Below are 25,498 nucleotides of genomic sequence, written 5' to 3'. Positions count from 1 at the left end.
CCCCTAAAGCCCACCTGAAATGGACTCCCTGCCTTCTGCTAATTCACACATTTTCTGCCTTGTCAATACACCCATTTGCACATGTCCATCCCATATCCCTATTCCGAATTGTCTAGCAGTCATCCAGTGTAGCTCCGCACATGCTTTTCTGCCCAAGGCATCAACTGTCAACACTGGGTGCATATTTTAAACTGAGAAAACAACCATGAAATTTGATTTGAATCTTTTTTAAAAGAGTTTGGAAATCTCCCCCCTGGGTCTAAAAGGACAGACAGGAGCCCATGGACAAGCAAAAAATGAAAACTTGGGTGCTCATAAATAACGGAAGCTACATGCCAGCCACAAAGATGAAAATAGTTTCAAGGCTTGTTTTCACGTGGACTGCAGAAAAGCTACAGAAAAGCTACAGAAAAGTGCTCAATCATCACAAAGCTGCCACAGAGCAGGGAATCTGTATATTTCTAAGTGTTGTAGAAAGGCAACAAAACAAAACGGAGTGACTACACCAGAAAGAAGAAAAGATGAATGTACCTCTGATTGCCGACTATGAGATGGAGATGACTTCACTAAACTTCTGTCAAAAAGCTCACGTTTTTTTGTTTGCTTATTCATTTCATTCCATTCATCCACCCATCCCTCCCTCTGCACAACCATGCAGCTTTAGCTGCAGTACTTTCAAAGTTATCATTTAAATACCAGGGGAGAAATCAGAGAAAAAGGAAGAGAAGGCAAACTATTTCAGTCTTTCCGCTAGCAATCAGAAGCTTCCTGGAAGTAACAGCACTTTCCTATCAAATTCTTATTTGGGTAATTCCCTAATAAATTAAAAGTTTTCAGCTGGTGTAAACTGCCTACCTATATGTGTGTGTCAGAGGAGGAACCCACTACACCAGACACTCTGGGGAGAAGAGGTCATGCCATGGTCATTTGCCATGGGATTGCCCGGCGTGCTCTCTCCTCCAGAGGCAGATGAAGGAATTGGCGACGCTTTGCTGATTCCACTCAGCTCCTCTTTGCAGAAGGCAGCTGTACAAAACTCTGAAAGGTGTGATTTCTGGAGAGCAGCAGCGTAAAGGGACTCCTGGCAAATTGCTGGGTAGTCTCGGTTCCCACAAAGCCTCTGGCCCCCATTCCTTCGTGAGTTTTACTTGAAGCTGTGGATTGGCTGCTTTCCACTGGGTGGTAGGGATTAGAGGTTGTGTGTGGAAAACTACCACCCCATAGGCTTGCCTAGAAACACAGCCAAAGTGACCTAACTTAGAGAATCTGGGCTCCTACCCTCATCCTCTCCCTCACGTTGTCCAAATGTAAGCTTACAGAGCACTTAAAACAGGCAACATGTAATGGACTCAAGGGAGCCTACAAAGAACTCAGGTGGTCAGCGATGATCCACTATAGAAGAGGTAAAGCAAAGTAACCCAAACTCTTTGAGCAGAGGTATCATGTGTTGTGTCCCCCCTCTTGTTTTGTTTTTGGGTTTTTTTTTAAAGTTTGTAGCTACTTTATAAAGTAACTTTTCTTTATTCTTTTTGTCCTTGCAGAGGGCTACTTTCAGAGTGGTCTCTATTTGCATCTTCCTGCCTACCACACATGCAAACAATTTTCCAGCATAATCAAGCACATGGAGGAAACACAACTATCACTTGCACGGATGAACCATCACAAACAGAACAAAAGAAATACACACAACCTGTATTGCAGATATTTGATGAAGAGGAGAAAAAGATCCAAAACCAAAAGTAAAAATCCTCATTAAATGCATCTGCAACTCATACCTGAGGTGAGTCAACTTTATGGAGGTATCAAAAAAAACCCCATCTCTAGAGCCTCACCTCAGAAACAAGCCAGCCCAGAGAAGTCTCACTCCTGCCCCACATGATTTATGGACTACGGGCAGAGAATCCCTCCATGAGTCCATGAAACCTCACACTAAAATAAACATCAGCCATTAAAACAAGGATTAAATGCTTGGTGGATTCTTTATTTGAACAAACTGATGTTACAAATTTTGTGGTGCAGATGTTAAGTGTTAGTGTGAAGGCATAAGAGGCCATAAAACATGGGCAGGAGCCTGTCAAAGAGTTTACATTGCGGGGACCATACATAACCAAACTGCACACTATTTTAGGAGTCAGGTGTTCCCCGCTTAAGAGGTCAGACAATTTCATGTGAAATATGAGCTGAAACAGTCAATCTATGACACGGCACGTATATGCTGCGAGTGACTAAGCACAAGGGACATTAGTCTTTTGCCAGTCACTTTGACAGTGTGTTACAGAGTCTATCTGTCCAAGAATTCCACCAAATTCAGGACTGTTAGGTGATGGGAGAAGGGCAGTACACCCCCAGATCCTCAGTATAAAACAGATGTAACATTGCACAAAGTCATTAGCTGGCTTTTATTTACTGGCTTTTACCTCTCCTTGGCTAATCACCTGCAAAGCAACATGATCATACCACATTCTGCAGTCCAGCAGTCTTTGCAATCTTCCTCAGAAAAGCAAAAAAATAAAGTCCCTACTGTGATCAGAAGCACAACAAAGCTCTTCTGAAGCCTCAGTAGAAAACTCCTTATGTTCAGTGCTTTTTATGGCAACCCAACAGATGTACAATTCCAAAGCAACCGCCCCAAATGACCTTTTCCTATTACACACCAAAAGCCCTGTCTAGCACTGTCTGGTTTTTGGCACATTCTTGCTGTAGCTGCAGAGTCCCTTCCTGCTCCTCCTACCTCCCTTCCAACAGCATTTCCCAGACTCATATGAAAAGCAACCTCTTCTCTTCTAGCCTTCCACTTTTTTTTTTTTCTCCCTAATCTTTCCTTTTGTAATCTTAGCTACTTCATTCTAGTTAAACCTACTGAATGTTTTTGGATGCAGTTCAACAAAAGCCACAAATAAAAGTAAAATTGCAGAGTCCTTTCTGCAAGGCCAAATTTCTCCCTAGAAGCTCTTTACTATTGCTGCCTTAAAAATCCTCTCCAGTTCTTCCTCAGGAAGCTGCCTGCTGACTTCCCTCCACCCATGACCCCTTTAACATCTCTATATACCCTCACATGGAGGGCAAGCTCCGTTTTCCTTTATGCTGTTACTTCAGAAGCATAAAAGGAAGGAGAGAGCACACGAGTGCGGCAAACAGCTACCATTAGTTTTCCTTATGCCCCAGGAGCTTCTAGAGAATCTTTCACTGGTACTCACATTAGGCAGGTTTTATTAGTTTCACTTAAAAATAAAAATCATCACCTCTCCAAAGCAAAAGAGAAAGAAAATAGGAGATGCTGCACACAAACCAAGCTCAGAAATGAAATAAAGGAAGTTCTTGAGGTAAATGTTTACTAGCTAACCTGAAACCATACATCAATCAGAGGAAGGGCAAGTTTGCTGAATTATAAGAGGGACAAGATGCCACAACGTTTCTCTGGTACCAGACATAGGATATAAACACCTCTCAAAACGCTATCAATTCTGTGTTTAAATGATCTTTATACTGTATCTATGACTCTTAGACGTTGCTATTATTTAGTCTAGAAACTGCACTAATTTCAAAGAAACTTTCAACTCTAGCATAATGACTTGATTTCACTTCAAATCAAGAAAGCAAGGTGTAAGGTAAAGCCCAGGAGGGAAGTGAAACAGGAAGCAGAAGCGAGCTGTAGAATTTACATCCCCAGACCATTGCAAAAGCAAAACCTACACAGAATACAGGCAGGCTTCCTTCTTAGTTTGAATTAAGATCAAGGGGTGGTGGGTCAAAACATAGAGTAGTGCGTTTATTATTTAAAAACACCTCAAAAGAAATATGCTACAGTTAAATCAATCTACTCCTCATGTTTGGATCTGACAGCAGAGCTGCTTCCAAACTGTTAATTGAACAGCTTCATCAAAAGACTGACTGTACAGCATCGCCATGGTGGATGCACACAAGCTATAGAAGTCGGCAACTTCGTTTGCTTGGCCTGGGGATCAAGTTGCTCATGGTTAGAAGCAAGACAAATTTGAACAGATTTAGAGCTCTGAGACTTCCAGGATGACTAAACATTGGCTGCAGAAGTCAGCCCACTGAAGGATATGCGCTAACACAGCCTGAGCTAAAAGAGCAACCACAGAGCACGGGATGGCTCTGAGCTGTGAGATCACCACAGGCACATAAAGGGGGCCAGCTCAAAATTCACAGACACCACCAGAAGCATCATTTGACTGCTTCCTGTGGGCTTTAAATCCAAAGCTCTGTGCGTTGGTTACCTTGAAGCTGCAGTTTTCATCCATACAACAACAGAGAGATTCTTTTCAAAACACTGATCTCCTGAAGAGGAAAAAAAAAAACCACAAAAAAGAAACCACACTTCAGCTCCAGGGGCCTTGCTCCACACAGTTGCTTCCTTGACACCTTTCCTGTGGCATCCACCTTGTAGTAAACACAAGCAAGGATTGAAGAAAGAAATTAAGAGGAACAGACATTATTGGAGTTGCTGCCACAATCAGCACTTGCCAATCTATTTCCAGCCACAGGAACGTGGAGCTCCCTTCACCACTGTCGGGACACAACACAAAATTGTCCCTGTGCACTGGACTTTTATACCTCGATTAAAAGCATGGGATTTCAGATTTACCACAGGTAGCTGATGCCAGTGGGTAATCTGAAGCTCAGGGATTAAAAATGGTTGCTCACTCAGATCACAGCTGATTGCAGATTAAGAGCTGTCCTTTCATTTTTAATGCCTTGCCCTACAAAATGATTATGCACCTCCAATTTCTTTCTGACTAGAATGGCTGACAAAATCATGCATCAACTGGTAGGAAAAATCACTGCATAGCAGAATGATCCATTGCTCCCTAATCCACCTCCTGAAAATGTTTGGGGTTTTTTTGTTGTTTGTTTGTGGTTTATTTTCACACGGCCACTTTCACATCAAATCACAAGTTCATGACTATTTGTCTGACAGAGCAGCAAACGAGTTTGAGACAGAAGTCATGAACCCTGTGCTGCATCTCAAAACACCACAGACATTTTATTGCAAGGATTGTTATCCAAGCTAGTCTGTGGCTTGGACACATCAGTTAAAACCTTATTCTTCTGCAAAACATACTCAGTCGTCAAGATAACACATCAGGACTTTGTCTTTAATAGCAGGTTCTGTAAGACAGCACCGGGTAAGCACTATGATTCTCAGTCCTCTCTCTGGTTCAATTTGGCAGCAGGGTTTCAAAGATTACCACCTCCTGAACTATGTGCACTCATCTCCTTTTAAAAGCAGACCTTCATTGTAGGCTTTCCATCCAGCTAGGAACACAGACTCACTCATGTGAGACAGAGAAGACAATTTAATGGTGCAGAAAGCTGGCACAGTGAGCTTGGCTTAATGGTATGACTTAAACTGGGAATGGAAATATCTGCTCTGCTGCTTCCTCTTAGTCCTTGTGCCTCGGTTTCTCATCCTATATTTGATTTTCTCTGTTACTAGTTGTAAATTCTCTGAAGCAAAATTTATTTCCTTTGTTTGTGACAGACACACAAAGATTCCACCTTGCTTGGGGCCATGGGAGAAGATCCTGTAACACAAATATAATTAGGTCAAAGTGGTAAGGAGTGATGTACAAAAGACTCTGAATTCAGACTTCTCTGTTTTGACCGCTTAAACACAGCAGATCTGAGACCAATCACAAAACACAGTCCTAATCCACTTCAGGACTTCAGAGACTACAAGATGTTTGGCTGCAGTTATACTATGAAAAATGGCATCATTGGCCTCCAGATTTATTTTATTTTAATGAGTCTTTAGCGAATGTACTTAGTTTGCAAAGCATGTTTTTACAACTGCCAGCCTTACCAACTCATCCTGGGCTTTGGCAGCTCAACTCCAGTTACTTCTGCTGAGGTTGGAAGAGCTTAGGAATTTACCAAACCAAGGGCTCTCCCACTACAGTCTGACCTCACCATTACACCTATACCTTGAGGGAGGTGGCACAGACCTCCTTGAAAGACAGGCGATTTATTTCTGGTGATTTCCAAAAGCCAGTGAACAATACAGGCTCATTTACATTAACGGTGTTGCCTCAGCAGGTCAAAGTGAAGTAAAGAGTAGCGTAACAGTTATTTTTAATCCCTAATGTATACAGATATGTCAAACTACACAGGGAACAGATCAGCCGAGAAAGAAACTGGCAGTTTATTGAGCAACTTTCAGATTCAAAGGCTCTTGGTACTGCTGCTAGCTCAGAGGCAGTAGCCCAAATTTGCAAATAAAGAAACCTTTTGAGAGTCAGAGGTTACAATTTAAATGACCTCTAATTTTCTGTGCCTTCAAGACCAGGCTGGATGGTGCTTTGAGCAACCTGGTCTAGTGGGAGGTGTCCCTGCCCATGGCAGGGGGGTTGAAACTTGATGATCTTTAAGGTCCCTTCCAACTCTCACCATTCTAAGATTCTGTGATTCTATGATTCAGTCGTGAGTTCACAGTTTGGGACATCTATGACTGATCGTTCATAATTACAAACTACCTCAAAGGAAGCTTAGAGCTTTTGAATAGAGGCAAAACCTTTCCCAAAGTGTTCCCATATTGGCCACCCAAATATGTAGGCGCCCAATACTTGGCAGCTTTTGTAAGTGAGATTCCCAAGGGATCTGCTGAAGGTCCACTAGGAATTGAGGCCAACAGAGTACCAATTTCCAACTCCTGGCTCTAACCCTGAGCTATGATTTATGGTAATATGCAAAAAACAAAGACACCTGAAAGGTAAGTGAGGTACCTTAAGTCTCCTTGGAGCCACCCGGCTGCCTTTTTGGCCAGAATGACCAATGGAGTACCTGTGGACATCCCCAGACAAGGACAGCATACACCAGACAACCTAGTTCATTTCCACCTGCCAGTTTGGATTTCGTTAAATTTCAATGGAAACTAGCCCTACATTTTATTAGGAACCAAGTGAAGGAGCAGTGCAGCTCTACTCTGCAGCTGCTCTGGAAGAGGAAGAAATCCATAGGCTATGTGTATGTATTTGCAGGTCCTCTTTTTTTGTCTCTTTTGCACCTTGACAGTACAGGAAGAAGAAACTGGAGTCCCTCCTGCTCCACATTATCCACACTGCCCTCATGCTGAGGGCTTCATCCAGAACAGACCGGCAATAAAATTTCACTTGCCCCATGTGATAGAAAAGGACACTTCTGAATGGCAGACTGCTCCAAAAGGCTGCTGTTTATCAGCCATAAGGAAACAATCACACACTTACACAGAAAATCCAGACTCCCTGTTTGGAAGACCAGGGAGCTGGAAAAACCAAGGGATTTATCCACACAAGTGAGACACACTCCCATGGGTGAAGTGCTGAATTTCTGATACAGGGAATACTTCTACGCTTGCAAACACTTAATCACATTATATCTTCTGCATAGCCCACTGTTGAAATCCTTGCTTTAATTCTTCAACAGATGCTTCCTAATATGGACTAATACAGGTTGCATTACATCTCTCTATTTTTAGTGCACATGTTTTTTGGCCATAATAACTGCTATTTCAGGCCAAGTCAAACCTGCAGAGAAAACACAACTAAGAGACAATGATTAAAGATGAGGAAATGCAACGTAGCAGTAACATGTGTTTAGGATTTATACCTGTTCAGGGAAAGCATTCCCTACATTTGATACCTGCGTACTACCACTTCTTTAAATTATTACCAGCTTTGATCAATTGTTAAAACAGGTTGAGAAGTAACCAGACAGAGAAGCCACACATTGTTATTTGCGAATTAAAATGTTGGTCTTCCTGTTTTTCACTATATGCTTCTCTCCATGCAGCACATTTGCATTAAATGAAAACTCGTTCATTTAAACTGACAAAAGAGTTTAAAGCAAACCCACATTTAAGAGTAATTTATGAGGTCTGTATCATAAACATGAAATAACAACCTTCCCTCCAAAGACAAGCTATTCTCTCTCATGCTCCTGGACCATATTTTAATATCAAATCCCTTCTATGTAAGGGGACTTTAATACATCACTGGGGATGTGGAAAAGTTATAACAGAATTTACTTTTCCCAAATAAATAGAAAGTTTTATGACATGGTTAGAGGAGATTCCTATGCTTCCATAACATGGTTTGATTCTGTCTTTGACATTGGTATTTTCTCTCACCAAGAAAAACTGAAAAACTTTTCCCATCTATAGACTTTGATGGCATAGGAAACATGCAAAATATGTGACCAAATCTCAACAAATTAGTTAAACTACTGTTGTTCCATGATAATTAGCATAACGATACCAATTTACTGCAGCTGAAGGTGTGGTGCATATTGTCATGCAGAAGCAGCTTTATTTTATATATTATAAGGTCGCAGAAAGACAAGGCAATGAAAGAAGCCCTGTCTCAGGTGTCTGCTACCTCCACTCTTAGGTACAGGAGGTTAATAAGGGAGATGGTACAGCTCCCCCTCAGTCCTCTCTGGTCTGCCCATTTCCCCTCTGCCATGAGCTCTTCCTAAGGGGTTAGAGATGGGTGGGAATCACAGATAATGCCAACACACAGATTAGCCCTGCAGCTACCTCTTGTCCCCACAAATAAATTGAGAAGCCTATTCATGGAGGTCTAGGCCAAACCTGAGGGTGCTGCAAAAATCCTGTACGATGCATTAAAAGTAATCTTTTTCTCACCTCACTTAGCTCACCTGTAGCGCAATTCTTACTTACATGTATTAAAACCTAGAAAGCTCCCTATGACTCCATCCTTTCTCCAGAAAGGCCACTAGTCCAGGACCTTTGACAAGAAAGTTGTCAAATTCATTCTTTAAAATCAGAATAGCATGTGATAGCAGGCTTATATCCCAGATGCAGCCCAGTGTCTAGAGATGAGAACTGAAGAAGTGTTTCACATCACTGGTGTGAAGCTATTTCCCATGTTCCTAATGATGCCATGCTTCAGAGCAAATGAAACCCAACCTTTCCTTCCTTCCCTCTCACAGCATATGCACCTGGAAACCTTTTAATAGGTTTTCTGTTTGCCTCACAGGGGCTCATGTTCATGCCTGAGCAGAAATGTGCATTGTGACTTGAACTCCTTCTCCTGCTGGATGACAGGTGATAAAAATAATACGTATACACATATCATATGACTAACAATAGCACCTGGCCCATGGTGAGAGGATCCGTCCTTTGCTGCTGGAGCACTTCAGAATTTAAACAAAGGAATTAAAACATCAGCCCTGAATCCACAGGCCTGGGATTTTCTTTAACCCATTAATGGGCACTTTCAGATTCAAATCTCAAAGATCCAGTCATGCAAGACCCTAAGTACTTTCCCATTCCTGACTACAGCCAGATTAATCCTCTTACACAGATTATTCCAGGAGAAATTTGGCTCCCACAAACTCCTCCTGCAGCTCTAAAAATAATTTCAAGTGCTGTAGGACATGTTATGCCACTTAGACTAAAGGAGTTGTTTTAGAGATTTTAACAACCACTTATCAAACCAGACTGCTAGCATTACCTAGCCCCAAGGAACCGTGCAGCTCCATTTCCCTCTCCCACAGCTGAGAAGAAAGTACCACACTTCTGGGTGGAACACAGGAGGAATGCTCTTGGAAAGCTGTGCTTTCTGTCCCCTCAGTAGCGCTGACATATGGCACTTCTTGATTAAGTTCATTTTGCTTTCTTGAAATGCTTTCCTCCTCCCCCTACAAACACTCACACAAGCCATTACATCCTCATGCATCTCTTTTTTACAATCAATTAAGTTCATACCTCACAGGACCATTGCTGCCGGTAGAAATCTCCCATTGAGCAATTTAGCCCTGTTTAAATTCTTATGACAAGATCAATAATTAACAATAAAAATTCAGCCTTTGATACTTTGTATTTTATTTGAATCCCAAATAACCCCAGATCATGCCAGGTACTGCTGAATTACAAAATTTTAAGAGGAAAATATCTTTAGAGGTGATTCTTGTTTTTTCAGAAAATACAAGAACAGCAAAGGACTGGCAAATGCCCAAGCATGGCAATTCCGTGGCTTTGAAAAATACTTGGTTTATACTGTATTTACGCAAACATGTATTTTTCTGTTTATATTGTTTCACAATACAGGATGTATATCTAAAATGTCTAGCATGTGAATATTTCCTAAGTATTTACAACCGCCATTCTTTCCTGCCAAGTTTTAGCCTGGGTGAGCCAAATTACAAGCCGGTGAAAAATAACTTCTAGTACAAATCTGATCAGTCCTTCACTCTGCCGATGTTGGTGAGTACCATAGTAAATAGACCTATCCCAGGAGAAACTCTGGAAGCATGCCCCTAGATCATCATTTCCACACAATTTCATTAGGAATGGACCTTTGGTGTGTCAGACAGGATTAATTTTTTTGTTTCTAAACTCCTTGTGCACAAAAGTTAATCCAAACCAGACAGGAGTCAATTAGGTCGTTAACATGCTAAGCCTATTAACAGCCATGACTTACATTTCTTTCCCGCAACAATGAAAAACATTCAGGAGTCTGCCTTTAAGTGGCAAAGCCCATGAGCAATTTCATTATTTTATGACACGGCTACTTGAAGCGGTGGCTGTTTGCACGAGCAAGCAGCACTCCCCACTGTGCAGCTGCCGGGTGATTTGCTCTCTTTTTAGCACAGCCAGCCTGTGGTCAACACAAAGAATCAGCACCCAAGGGATATGAATTCTGTTCCCAGCTGTTTTGCAAACTCCTGTGAGATCTTGGGGCAGGGCAGGTAATCACACTGTCCCAGATTTTCCTCACCTACCTGCTGGTGGAGGGACTAAAGCCATCCTGGTTTCATGCAAGAGTCAGAGAAGCCCACACTTGCCATAAATCCAGTCCTAGCTTAGCCCCTCGATTAGCATCAGGCAGGAAAACATCCAGTCGCAGAACAAGATCCACAGCCTTAAATAAATTTGACATCAGATTATCAACCTCCCTGCTTCTGAACTCAGATACACACTCAGCCCATGTGGCCTGGCTATCACCTTTGCATAAGCTGAGCTATGGCAACTATGAGCTAACAGGTATGCAATTAATTTTGCTGACACACAATGCAACCATATCATGTTAGACCAAGGGTCCCCATAGCCCACGCCATGAGGGCCACCAAGTTCACAACCTGCCTGTCAGTCACCTCTGGAACAACCTGAGGAAGACAAAACTTGCAGGAAAGATCCCAGCAACTGTTGGGTCTACTCACATTCCCTTTTAGACAAAGCAGAGAAAAGCAGCATGTCCACAGAAGTCTTCAGGAAGCAGTAAGTGCTACTGGAAACAGTTTTTTTCAGTGTCTCCTTTCAGTTTCTTGTTTTTACAGTTCTGATGCCTTAGTACTCTCTCATCTACCTTCTCTTTCCCTTTGTGACCCCATATAATTACCCAGTGTCTCCCCAGTTTCCTTTCCTTTAGACCCTCTTCTCAGGGAGGGAATTTCAGTTCTTCCAAGGACAGGCAGCACCATGCCCCTAGAGAGAAGGTCAAAACGTTCAGTGGCAAAAAGGATGAGGTAGATTTCCTGGATTAATTTTGGTCAACTCAGCTTTTAACTAATGGCTGTCTTCTTTTACAGTATAGGAATTTTGTAATGAATTTCCTATGAACACAATGCTGCAGCACCTACAGTACTTGGCTAGGAAATCAGAGTGATGTTGAATTCTGACAATTCCTCTAAAAAGAGACATAAGGGATCTGTAACTCTAAGAAGAACCAAGATTTCATACTCAGAGAATCAGAAAGAAGATTGGCTTAGTCTGAACCCATGGAATGATAAACCCGCTGAGCTCAACTCCACACAAGAGAAAATAAAGGTCCTGGCTACAGGATTTAGCAACAAGCAGTGTCAGCTAGGAGGCAACCTTATGAGCAGAAGGTTCCTGACCACTCAACTGTTCCCATACCAGTGAGTCTCACTCTTGCACCCATTAAACTTGCCATCCTGCTTCCCATTTTGTCCCTTTGGCAGCCCAGTAGAAGACAGCATAGATACCTGGACCCGCTGCCTCCATTTAGTCCATCCAGTAGAAGGCTGGAATATCGGTAGGGTAATGGGGCAGGAGAGCAATAAAAGGAACGGAATACACAAGCACACTGAAACCTAAAGAAGAGATTTTGCAGAGTTCATAAAAAATACCTTCTATGCAACCCACCCACAGTGATTTCCAGAAAGGATAAAATTCAATTGTTCCAAAGCAGCCAAAAACTAGACCTGTTTATACAAGCTGACAATCTGATTGTTTGGCTTTAAAAATGGGAGAAGACAGGATATGATCAGTGAATAGGGGTAGCCATTTTCTCTTGAAAAATGATAGGAAATACTATTATCAACAGCTGTTTTATTATTAACACCAAACAAAAGAACCCCACCCAAACGAAAAGGGTGCAAGACGGCTATATCTTTTCAGGGTTTCAGCTGTTAGGCATTAGAACATCAGCAAGGTTTGCAGCAGCTCACAGGCACATGCTCTTATAATGCAAAAATATAGTAAAGCTACTGACTTTCCGTGGTGCCTTGACTGGAGGAAGGTGAAAGACAGGAGAAAAATATTGGCAGGAGGACCATGACCCAAGAATTGGATCTCCTTATTATTAGTCTCCCATTCCAATGGGGACTCTAGGGCTTAAAATGAGATCCACAAGCATCACTTTTTTTTTTTAATTTAAAAACCAACTTTAACATTGTCACGCTGGATCATAACTGAAGACTGACAAGTTGGAACACGCAACCAGCACCTCACATACCCATGGAGATGCATAGGATTTAAGACCAGGATCTTAACACTGGCAAGGTGTGTCAGCACGACACTGGAAACTGAATCCAGAGCATTAGGGAATGTCTACTGTTAACTGCCAGACACACAACTGAAATCCAAGTCATTGCCATTTCTCAGGAAGTCCCATTGAAACAATATACCTCATATTGCTAAACCGTTTAAGCACAAAAGCACTAGAAATTGCTTGAGAGGTTGTTGTTTGGTTGAGAATAGCTTCATACACACCAGGCACATCTGCATTTCAGCAGCTACTGTATCCACAGCCAGCGTAACAGAATGGCAGATAAGAACTGCTCAAGCACTCCACCACCTAATGCACGCAGGTTCCCTGCTGTCGCAGATGTAGTTCCTTCAATATACAATTGAGCTAGAATAAAGTTCGCCATGGGATATCCACACGATCACATTTTGGACTCGGACCTCAAACCTGGATTCACAGATCTCCAGGAAAACTAAAGAACTTAAAAGTTTCTTTGCTACCTCTGTGAGCTCCTTCCCTCTAACACAAGGCAAAAGATTAAAAAAAAAAAAAAAAGTTAAATTTATCTCACAAAACCTTAAAGCAAACAATTTAAAAGTTGCCACTCAAAGAAAAAAAAAATTCCTATGGCATGAGAGCTAGAGCTTAAGTTTGACGAGTCAAACACTAGAAAGAAAAAGAAAAATCAAGTTCCTAGTTAAAAAAATATTACCTTGCTCAGCTACATCTGGCAGTTTCAAATGCACGTAAGTCTATACAAAAGCAATTAAAAAAATACATACAAAGTTGACCGTATACCCTGATATACTCTATTATGGATGATGTGCTCTGCTAGACAGAAGTAAAAATGATGACATGTGAGAAGTTGAAAAAGAAAGTAGATTGTTTTAAAAAAGAAATGGTCCATCTCTTCCCCTCTCCAGTTATCTTTCCACGCTGTTATGAGCTGGATCCCTGGAGCTGGACTCCTCAGATAATACTTCAGATTAAATTATATGAAAGTATCTGCAGTGACCCTTTCCACATCCTGAAATGCAAGGATCACCAACCTGTCCATGACTACTTGGCACAACTCTAGAGGAAAGAGGAAAGGAAAACTCTAGAGATAAAAGAGCTCCCCTCACCACTGACTGCAGTTTCAAAATTTGGGCCTTTGCTAAAAACATTGTCAATGCCTTTCTGAGCAGTGGTCACATTGCATGGTTAAAGCAGAATTTTACTCTGACCCATCATAAAGTTTATCTTCCAATAAATTGAATGTAACAGCATATGTCCTAACAATCTACAATTTTAGTATTTGTGATGTGGCTCCTTCTGCCTGAAGTAGCAGAAGGATTCGCTAATGCATGCCATTTTTCACTAGCTCCAGCTGCCTGAACACTTGAATTACAAAATACAGACATATCTGGCAGAACAACAGTTAAAAATATAATTGCATACTCATGGCTGTTCTCTTGAGCCACTTCAAGCTCACCTGCTACAACCTTGCAGTGCTCATCAGGAATGTGCGACTTCGTGGGATGGCTTGATTTTGTGGATCGTCTACGCCTGATGAAGTGTTCTTTTCCACTAAATGAGGTCTCTGATGTATTCACTGGTTGTATTAGCATCTGCTCTGATCCAATTTGGATATAGCCAACCTGTCCACAAAAGAGAACAAAAAAAACCCCATCAGTTTGGTATCCTAACCTTGTCTATCAACCCCTAGACCATTTCCCTGCCATCACTATTTAAGTGTGAGAAAATGTAAAGTGACTATGATCATGTTCAGTCTGCATAATACAGACTAAAGAACTTCATCTCCTTCTCATATTTATTTTTTATGTCACTGAGTACTATTTAGAAACATTGTGCACTGTACAGGTACAAATAAAAGGTGGGGGTTCTTGTCAACACCTTTCCTTACTCTTCTTCCTCTCCCTCCAGCTACAGCACTCAAGCTGGAAGCATAAATAAGTATGTCTTATGAGATGCTCAGCTCACATGAGGACAAGTAAATTCTATTAACAGAAAAGCTTTCATAATCACCTTTCCAATTGCCAGCTAGAAATACATTGTTATTAAATGGCATTTATTATCTCAGTAAAGCAAAAGGGTGAGATTGTCTGCAAACAGGAGGCCACCTATGTATGTCACTCTGGCAGACAACACTAAGTGAATTGAAGTGATGTTGTAAGTGACTTGCAGAACCACCCACATTTTTTTGTATGGGGACCGAATACCTCTTCTTGACTACAACAGGGGCCACACAGTAAGCACTGCTCTCCCTGCAAGCCATGGTTTTCATAGGTCAAGCTGAGAACGGACTGTTGTACCTTCCCAGTTATGAGATTTTCCACCATCCCTGGAATAAGTAACACAAGGAAGACAGACCTTGTCTAAATAACAGTAGACTCCATAGACAACAGGTCAGAGTACTAAACCCCTGCCTTTCTTGCACCAAGTCCAGACCTTACACCAGGGCTGGCAAGAACATCTTTGGAAGGCAGCTTCTGCCCCAGGAGAGCCCTCCTCTAGTTGCAACCCAGAGTTTTAAAGGTTCTTTTATGCCTTTTCCACTCCTTTTCTGGCATGAAAAGGAGAGAGAGAAAGCAAAGATATCACCCTAAAACTTAACAAAGCCTCCAGGTTTAGTAATCAACACTGAGGTTATAACACATTGAGAATGTGAGTATGTACAATGAGTGCTTCTTTCTTACTTTTCATTGTACTAATCCAACGATTATTTATATTGCAATTAAAAGTCTCAAAATACAGCTCTTTGCCATATACTCCCCTGAGAGAACTCACTAGGTCTGACCCAACTTCTCCTTCTAGCACCAGGAAGCTTCAGGAGGCATCAGATTGCGCCTATGGTACACCTTAGAGGTAAAGAAGCTCACAAAGGGGTCCTGCTGGGTTGCAAGCTTCTAACACCCATCCTATACATACAAAGAGAGACCAGACGTTTTTTTGCCCCTCCCACTGTGTTCTGTGCCAGCCAGGCAACCATCCAAATAAATGCTCTGCACGTACATGCAAATACTATATATTCAACAGCTGACTGTACTAATATGATTTATAATATACATTACATACATACTGTATATTGTACATTTCCACACCTCCCTGCCAAATTCAGTCCTCACGTACACCCAGGAAATCCCTTTGGCCTAGTACTTCCAGCAAGAGGAATTTCTGCTAACAGAAATGAGAGCTATCCTCTTTTGACAGCCGTACTAACTGAATAACATTCAGGGGAAACCAGCGTCTCTCAGAAAGGGTCACTAATTTCAAAAGTGCACTTGGAAGGAAAAAAAAAAATAAGAAAATCAGTGTCTCTATTTTCTATGGCTGGAAAGCACAGTGGTAACAATTAGTCCCCTGCCTCAAAAGAGACAAGAGACACCTCTTTTGAGGTCTTTCAAAACAGACCTTGCCCTTTGGGCAAGGTCACTGATTAAGTATAAAATGCCTTGACGCCTCCCAGAAGGGCTCCCGTGTATGAAGAATAATTGACTTTATTTCTTGGCCCCACAGAATGCATACCTGTTTACAAGACCCACTCTGCCCTGGAGTTTCCCAAAGGGCTGCCTCTTCATTTAAATTACAAGTTGGGCTTTGTCAGAATGCTTCAGAGACAGCAAAAGCTCTAGTGACTTATTCTTCCAGCCTCCTTTATGATGCTCTCCACTACTTCCCCTCCTCGTTCCAATCTTCCAGCTGGGAGGTAGCCCCAGCCCCCCCTTTTAATATAGGTTTTAATTATTTAGAAGAAGGTTGTAAATCTGGTGCCATGGTACTAAAAGCCACACCAGAGCTCCTGAAAGACTGCCAACCATTTTTGTTGGTGCCAAAAATATATAAGAAGTAGTCAGTTTCATCACCACCCGACATTATCCCAACTTTCTGGCATCAAGTGTGAAAATAATTTAAACCATTGGAAAGGACTTATGTTTCACATTTGCTTTGGAATTGTGAAACCTATGGAGTGAAAGAGCCATGCGTCTTCACCCTGGAATAGGTTAAGAAGCAATCTCAAGTTTAATCTGACAAGCCAAGTAGAGTTTCAAGCAGGAAGGATTTGCAGGATTGGGCCTGTAAAGTATTCCTAGGGAGTTAAAATTTTCCCCAAACTTGTCAGTTGGGTTCTGAAGAGTCCTCAAACCTGTTGGCCCAGATGAGATCTTTTGGACCTGGTAACTTCAATACTCTGGTCATTATTTTGCTTTTTCTGTAAGAAATGCATTCCTCATGTTGCCTCCCTCAAATCCTCCAACCACCAGAAACTATATCGTGCTAATCTCAGCATGAGATAGATATCAGACATCAGCACTAGGCAAATACTCTGTGCTTTTATTCTCTAGTCTGTGTGATGTTCAGGGACAGCAGAAAGCTGGATTTTGAAGATAAAGAAGTAAAACAGAAGACCGTGTAACTGTCAGAGCTATTCTTCCCACATCTCTGGAAATCATTCCAATTAAATAAAATGTTTTGGATCTGCCAATTTTTTGCCTGGGGAGATGCATATCAAAAGCGGGGATACTCCCCCTCGTCCTTCTTTCACTGTGAGAGCCCGTACGAACAGGACCTGCCACTGTGCCAGACCCCAGTATTGCTTAGTGTCCAGGAAAGCGGCTGCTGCCCAGTCCTGCCATCCCAGAGCACCCAAGACACAGGAGTCATCAGGAGCACAAAAATTCAGAGGGGCAGAGAAGTTCATCATCATCTGCATTATTAATCTGAACTGGATTTTACAGCTAGTATGACAGAACCGTACAGCTGACAGAATCGCACAGCTCGGCTAACAGGAAAGGCTGGAATGATTTCAGCCTCAAAAAGGCAGGCAACCAAACTGACAAGCTGATTAAAATAAACAATAATCCACACTTCCCACTACAGCCCCACTCACCACTGTGCTTAACAGTGGCTGTAGCTTTCATATTAAGGATATTTCATATCCTTAATTCAGAAGTCAGCTTAGCATTGCTCGCTAGCAAAAAAGTCCCTGTTCTCTAAACCACCAAACCAAAATATTCTCACATGCTCTTATCCAGAGTTTTATACATACATTGGTCACGCAAGCAATCTGCTCACTCTCTAATCCACTCTTGTGCTACCAGTAGTTCACTCTTCTTGTACACGTTATCCTCCTCCTTGCCACTGGAGATTTTCCTCAGGAGGAAGGTCCTCACACCCTATCACTGGAATTACAACGGTAACAACGGGACTGTTAGTGCTGGCACTGAAATAGCATTTGTAATCACATCGTCCTGCTCCGCTGGCTTCACTGTTCTGTCTCTGTCCCCTGGTAGTTACTGGTGGAGCTACAACAGCTCGAGGGCTAACTCGGGACAGGAATCCAAATCTTCAGTGTTCTCTGCACATGGTTCTGGACCTTCCCACACGTTAATACTCTCCAACAGTTACACTGTTTTTCCAGCCCTTTTTATTTTCACAACATCTTTGAACAAGATCTGTGAAATGCTGAATCTTTAACAGATTTTTCTTTTGCTCCTAAGTGTTCATTACTTACATACATATGAACACGCTGAAAAGAGAACAGTTTTAAACATCTGACAAATTCCATTCCCTTCTCGATTTCTCAACTGTTACAATGTAAATCTTAGCTTAACCATTTCCTCAAAGTTAAAAGGAAGTCAATATTTAAAGTGAAGAACAAAACACAACACAAATACAGTTTAATAAACTTCACATGGCTTTTAGTCATGTCCTTATTAACAAGGCTTCAGCTCTAAGTTTGTTACCATTTACGAGTGCAATTCAAGCAAATTTAAAACAAGAGCTGTAACTGAGGTCCTGCTCCAGTGTCATTTCAGGTTTACACCCAGTTATGAGAGCAGATCATACCCCAGAATATCCGGCTGCACCTCTGCCCCAGTCTCCGAGTCTGCTAAACAAGAAGACCACAACGTGCTCTCCCTTTCGTCCACTGTGGAAGGGGAAAGAAAATCCCAGCACAAAGAAACCCAGCATGGTAATTTTAAGAGGTTTAACTTTTCAGCTTGTGGACCAGCTGTGGATAAATGCCAGACAGCTCCTCTCCCAGACAGGAGAATTCAGCAGAGCTGAAGGTTTCCTCAGGGGATATCGTATCATCTTATAATCCTAGCATGCCTGCACTGCCCTGCTTCCCACAGCAGCAGAGGCTCTTGCAGTCACCTGAAGGGCAGCACCGCCCAGTTGCACACATTAAACACTCACTACCACTGGACAGGGATTGACCTCACAGAGCTTCACACATCTGCTCTAAACCAGGCATCGTCTCCCTCTACAGTCAATGAAGAAATGCAAAGACCTCCAAAGTGACAATTCACCAATCTAAAGTAACTAAGCAACAGGACAGACCATCAGGGGAAGTGCCCTTTGAAGTGCCCATTTTTATCACTTCCTCTCCCCTTGATAACCAGAGTCAGGCTTAAAACCAACAGTCCGCGGCCTCTTCTGTATTATTCTTCTTTTTCCCCAAGGACAGAGCAGATCTACCATTTCACTAGGAGTCCTTTGAGTTATTGCTCGTTCCCTGGAGGCTGCAGTCCAATCTACTCAGTTCTCTTTGCCCTGACTGGCTTTCTATATCGGATCCAAAACCACACTGAGACATCCTGCATAGGCACTTACACCCACCTGGAAATCAGTGGCACTTCAGAGCCCCTAGAAGAAGTTATGCATCCAAATGTATTTCTTATGGTGTAGCTTCAATTACTCTATTCCATCCTATCCACGAGAACAGCACTGTGCTCATTCCGTGAGCCCTTGTACTGCGTATCATTCACTTCCAGTGATCCAGTTTGCACAAGGAAGTCTCACTGAATTCAAAGGAGATGAAAATGTGGTGTGAAAAAGCTAAATGAATGAGCCTGAACAAGAGGGAGCCACAACCTCTTCTCCTATCTCACTTAAGAAGGACAATCCACTTTGGGTTCAGGACTGCTCTTTGACCTGTCTCTACTTAAAGTCAGAGATTCCAGATTTCAAAATGAAAAAATAGAAGTTACTTAGAGTTAAACCTCTGCCTCTAAATGCATCCCGGAGATTTGCAGCTTTCAGATAAGGTTCCTGAACAGACAAGAGTTTTCAAGCTCATTTCCAAGTCAAAACCTAATGCTCATTTTAACAGGAATCTGTGACCCTCTTAAAACTGTAGCTGTTTCAAAAACTTTAGGTACAAGAAATATGAAAAGTTGACACCAGCTGTAAGGTACTGACATTGTGGTCCAACAGACCGGACAGCAGTCCAGCACTTCAGTGTGTGAAAGTGATCCTAGTACAAAAAAAAAAAAATTAAATTAATACATCAAACGAAGTCTTTGGGAATCGCACATTACAATTGGGGAAGAAGCCTGCCCAAAAAGGCACAGAAACCTGCCTATCTCTCTTACCTTGGGTCCGCAGGACTGATAAGACCTGCTAGGACTCAGAGAAAGCATTGTTGCAATCACATCACAAATTCATGGTGCTGAAAGGGCCTCGTCTACTATGCTCTCCAGGCTTCAATCAAAAAAGCTCTATGGAAGGTAACACTGCTCTGCCAAACTCTGTAGAGAGGGTAAGGACAGCACACAGAGAGCAGCCGTCACAACTTAACTGTGCAATTGCACCTGAAAGCAATGGATGAGCTGTTTGGAGATGTCTTGAGCAAATGGGAATCTCCTTGCTGGAGGGAGACCTAACAATATGTCATCCAGGAACTGATCTCCGACTTAGAAGCAGAGACCGTGATTCACTACACAACTCAACTCAAGGTAACACATACTGTGGCCTTACAAAACTGGAACTTTCCAAAATAGAGCCAATTTCCTGAACTGCCTACTGTCTTCTGGTCTTGGTCAGACGAGTTGCAGAACTTCGCTCCTGCCCGTGTCTCCCCAGCACCAGGGAGACAGTTCAGTCCTGCGGTGCGGTCAGAATCCAAGTATTTCCACAACTGCATGACCCAGACGGGATACAGTCCCGCCAAGCTGAAGGCAGTAACGCTTTTCAGGAACATAGTACCTCTTGTCTACGCTGCAACTCCCAGGCTGTCAAAAGGAAGAGGAGGGTTGGAGTGTCCTCACATGCAGTACTTTAACTGTGCAGGTGAGACCTTAGGAACACCAGTCCTAAACGCGCTACGGCCTGACATAGCTACAAGGGTATGGCCACCCTTCTCGATGCAATTGCAAGCTGTGGCAGGAAAACTACAACAGACCACACACCGGTTAACAGCAGCATCTGCAAGCAGAGTTTAAAAAACAAAACACAACCTTTAGGTGCCACACTGGGAACCCGGTATCACTACCAGGAAGCAATTGCTCAGTCCGGTTGTAGGTCAGTTTTCATGCCACTGTGTCAGGGATTTTGTTTTTATTAGAACCCCACTTGCCCTGATCATTTTATATCACTTTTTGTGTGATTTATGGCATAGTTGAAGCATACAATTACAACAAAGTCTGGGCCAGCTGGAGATCAGGATACAGTATTATTACCTACTCTACTTCTGAGCGACCAGCTTTTTCGAACGAGATGTCCTGACCATCCAGTTTGAGTCCAACGAGCACTCCCACGCTGGAGCTTTCAGGAAACTTCCCACTGCAGCACTAGCACCGCTCAGGAGACAAATGCCAGGATAAACAGGCTGCAAGGTTTCTGCTACCAAGGTCTTTCCTCTAGCCCAGCGTGCAGGCCTTGTCCACATCCCCACCTGTGAAGCTGTGCTGCTGATGAGGACAAAGCTTCAGCCTTCCTGCTGCAAGCACGGATTAAGGAAGCAATGGGAAAATTCAAAACCCTCTGTAGTGATGGTGTTGGTATTTTAAATCGCCAGAATAGGAGGCAACATATTTGGGCTCAAGAGTGACCCAATCTTAGTTCCACTTGTGGCAGATTCAAGACTTCTAGGTAATTTGAGGCAAACTCTTAATTCTTCTGATCCCAAAAAACACCTTACCATTAACTTGCGTAGCTTTCACTACAGGTACGCTGATTTAGTGTGGCCACTGAAAAAGGCTGCGTAAACACTGAAAGCAGGCTAAGATCCAGTACGTTTCACGTTTAAGAACAGACTTAAGAAGCCAAAAAGGTCCATAAGAAGGTCTGTCTACATGGTGATGTGGATCAATTTAATGAAACCATTTCAAACGTTAATGAGGTTCATCTTAAGTTTAGGTTCATCCTAAAGACACTTCAGTTTTCTGTTGTTCTCTAGTTTTGAGTTCACAAGGGTGTTATAAACCTTAACTCACTCATATGTATCACGCCCCTGCTTTTAGCCCTTTTCCCATTCCTGGTGATAATCTGAATGAAGAGTAAATGAACAGATTCCCCTAATAGAAAAGGAGTATCCCAACACGCAGAAACACATCTCTCTCAACACATCTGCCCACACCACTCTCAGCACTCCCAGGACCAGATCCACAGGCAAAGGTGAGCTGAGCTTTACCAACACTGTCACTTACACACATGGCAGTATTGGCCTTGGTCCCCAAGAGGTGCCACAAATGAGCAGCTTTGACACCTTCGACACTTTTTGATCCCAAGTTCATCTACCTGAGTTATGTCAATCTAGTTGCTTAGAATTCATAGGATACGAACAGATATCACAATATTGCGGCTCATATTTGCAGAGTAATGAACAAAGACTAACTAGTCTTGTTTCTTTTCCAACTTTTCTACTGGGAATATCGCCAATCTTTTCCACTCCCCCTCCTCCATTCCCTGATCTCAGGCAGTTAATACTGTGCCTACAACTACATTCCTCTTTTTAAAAAGGTTCCTTCTCTGCCTGTTTGTGCTTTTCAGCTCTGCAGGAGTAGGTAGCTTTGGAAGCCCAGCACTTCATGAACGGGATTAGCAAAACGTGCCTAGTGACAAAAGCGTAGAGCTGTTAGTGATTTAAAGCTTGAACTGGAGATATCAGTTTTAAACTCTGAGAAAGCCCTCGGTGGTGTACAGCTCAATTTACAGAGCCACTCAAACACTCAGCATCTCAGAACCACTTTTTTTTTTTTTTTTTTTTTTTTTTTTCCCCCAAACCTGAGGCACAGCGCCCTCAAATGGTTCAGGAATAAAGGCCAGAGCCCCAAGCGCAGAGCACATGAAATGCTTCTTACTGCAAAGTTTAAGACAAAATCTCTATCAACAGGTCTGTACTGAGAAGCTAAGCACACATCCCAGGACCACATATGCGTAACGCCCTGGTGACTTTCTGAAGTACTTTCAAGTTATCAACAATAATTACAAACTAGCCATCGTCTTAAGCATCTAAGTCTTCACCGCTGAGAAATGGAAACGCTGTCCCGTGCAAGATCATCCCTTCTTATCAGGACGCTCAGAGGAGAGCCCAGGCCCTGCAGAGCCACCTGAAAAAGTGACAACCTCATGTAGAGACATCCTGACCCCTGAGGTGGGAAAAGCATCCCTGAGCGGGATGGTTCCTCTGATCATGCCGGAGAACAAGCTGCCCCTACACTGCAGCTCCCACAAAACACCTTCACACACCAACACCGATCACACGAGCCAGGTGGAAAGGGCTGGATGAAGAGCCGTGGAGCTGCAGGAGCGAGCCGGGGAGGCAGGAGACCAAATCCCCCACAGCGGGACCCAGCCAACAACCAGATGGTAGGGGTACAGTGACAAGAGGAGGGTCCGTCAGCCAGGCCGCTCCTCCACAGCATCCCCAGGCCCTGCTGCCCACCCACAGCGGACTGTGGCTGAGGTACGGCTGAATCTGGGGCAGCTCCCACAGTGGAGAGCTGGGGCTGCCAAAAAACCCACAGTGGGTCAGCAGCCATGCTCGCCAGGGCCCGGAGAGGCGAGAGGCCGGGCAGGGCAGTGGGGGAGCGGGCAGGAGGGGCACCGCGCTGAGGTGAGGCCCGGGCGGGAAGGACAGCGCGCTGAGGTGAGGCCCGGGCCCGGGCCCTATGGCCGCTCCCCGCCTCCGCGGGGCAGGGTGGCTGGGGGCAGCTCCCAGCGCAGAGAGCCGGGGCTGACAAGAAAAGTCTTCCCGGGGGACACCGCAGACTCTCGCCGGGGCCCGAGGAGGCGAGGAGACGGGCAGGGCTGCGGGCAGGAGGGGCACCGCGCTGAGGTGAGGTGAGGAGCGGGGCAGGAGGGGCACCGCGCTGAGGTGAGGTGAGGAGCGGGGCAGGGACGCCACTGCCGCTTCCCGCCTCCGCCGGGTTGGGAGCCGGGCGGCGGGTCGGGCAGCTCCGGGGCTGACAGGAAAAGCCCGGCGGGGGCGGCGGAGGGTCCGGCCGCGGCCCCGGGGGAAGGTCGGGGGGGCGGCCCGCGCTGAGGGGAGGCGGTTCGGGGTGGCAGTACCAGCCCGGCGCAGGTGCTGAGGGAGGCGAAGGAGTCGCTGCGGTTCAGCACGTGTCCCGTGTAGAAGCAGAGCCGCTCCTCCGGGGGCCGCCGGGGGCCGGGCGCCCGCCGCCCCTCGCCGCGCCGCTGCTCCACCACGAAGCCCCGGGCGAGGAAGCGCAGGTCGCGGCGGAGGTGCAGGTAGAGCTCGGCGCCGGCGGAGGGCAGGCGGAGCAGCAGGGCCTCCGCCGCCGCCCGCTGCCGCGGCAGCGCCCGCCGGCGCCGGGGGCCGCCGCGATCCCCTCGCAGGGCGGGCGGCAGCAGGTGGATCTTCTCCAGCGCCACTCGCTCCGGGATCACCACTTCCAGCTCCGCTCCGCCAGCTGCAGGCGAGAAGGAGAGAGGGCTCAGGCGCTCGCACCCCCGCGGCCCGACGGGGCGGTCGGGGGCTCCCTGTCCCGCCAGCCCCCTCCCCGGTTCCCCGTCACCCTCCCCGCCGGGACGCCCCGTCCTGCCGGGGCAGGACAGCCCTGCGCTCGGATTTCAGTGCAGAGACTCATGCACTGGAAATTGTGAACAGGCTGCAGAGACAATGGAGCCAGCGAAGGAAAGGGATTTATTTCTCTCTATATATACACACACACATATATATTAGAGGCAAAAATGTGCAGGGAAGAGAGGAATAAAGCAAATGCTAAAGCTACTTGTATCATTAAAAAAAAATATATAGCTCAGACACAAGCATCGCATTTCACCAACCCCAATAAAAATCTGCAGGGAGAAGGGGAAAAGCAGAGCAAGCCGAAGCCGCAGCCAAGGACAGTCAGCAGCTTTCCACATGAAACGTTACAGCAGCAGCAGCAGCAGCGAGAGGACAGGAAAAGAAAATACAAAAGCCTGGAGCAATTCATCCTGCAGACTGGGACCGCGGCCACGCAGGGGATCCGGTGCATGCCCTGCGGTCCGCGCCCGCATGCTGCCGCCGGGGGCCGGCGCCCACCGCCCGCCCCGCCGGACCCTTGTCAGCGCCGCCGGGGAAGGGGGACGGCCGGGGGAAGGGAAGCGCTACCTGTGCCGGCGTCCAGTCCCCAAAGCAGCAGGCAGGGAAACACGAGAGGCAGGAGGCAGCCGTCAAACATTTTATGGCAGCGGCGGGGCCCAGCGCGGAGCGGCGGCGGCGGCAGCGCGGCCCGGACTGAGCCCTCCCCGCCCTCGGAAAAAGTAATCGGCGCCGCCGACAGCCCCGGCGTGGTGGGCGCCCGGCCACGCCCCTCCCCACCGCCCCGTGCGCCCATTGGTGGGAGCGCCAGTCGGGCCCCGCCCCTGCCCTCCCCCATTGGCTGCAGGCGCTGGGCGGAGGGCTGGGCTGGGCGGGGAGGGGGGGGAATGCACGTGGGTAGGGGCGGCCGGCAGGGGGCGCCCTCTCCTGCCCCCTCTACCCCCCGCGCCCGGGCAGGGCCTGGCCGGGGTCTGTCCCCCCGTGC

General features: G+C 45.1%; 1 protein-coding gene across 1 annotated transcript in view; it reads right to left on the bottom strand.

Annotated features, from left to right (window-relative positions):
- Positions 1-25,153, bottom strand: part of ADAMTS17 (ADAM metallopeptidase with thrombospondin type 1 motif 17) — a 185,713-nt gene extending 160,560 nt beyond the window's left edge. The window contains exons 1-3 of the mRNA XM_074155909.1: positions 25,084-25,153; positions 24,036-24,397; positions 14,209-14,374 (exon numbers count right to left, since the gene is read on the bottom strand). Coding sequence (XP_074012010.1) covers positions 14,209-14,374; positions 24,036-24,397; positions 25,084-25,153 — 598 coding nt within the window. The remainder of the gene's footprint in view (positions 1-14,208; positions 14,375-24,035; positions 24,398-25,083) is intronic.
- Positions 25,154-25,498: the final 345 nt, after the last annotated feature.

This window comes from Numenius arquata, chromosome 11 (genome assembly GCF_964106895.1).
Source record: "Numenius arquata chromosome 11, bNumArq3.hap1.1, whole genome shotgun sequence".
Classification (NCBI taxonomy): Eukaryota; Metazoa; Chordata; class Aves; order Charadriiformes; family Scolopacidae; genus Numenius; species Numenius arquata.
Note: the sequence above shows the minus strand (reverse complement) of the source record. Positions and strands in the feature narration are given on the sequence as shown.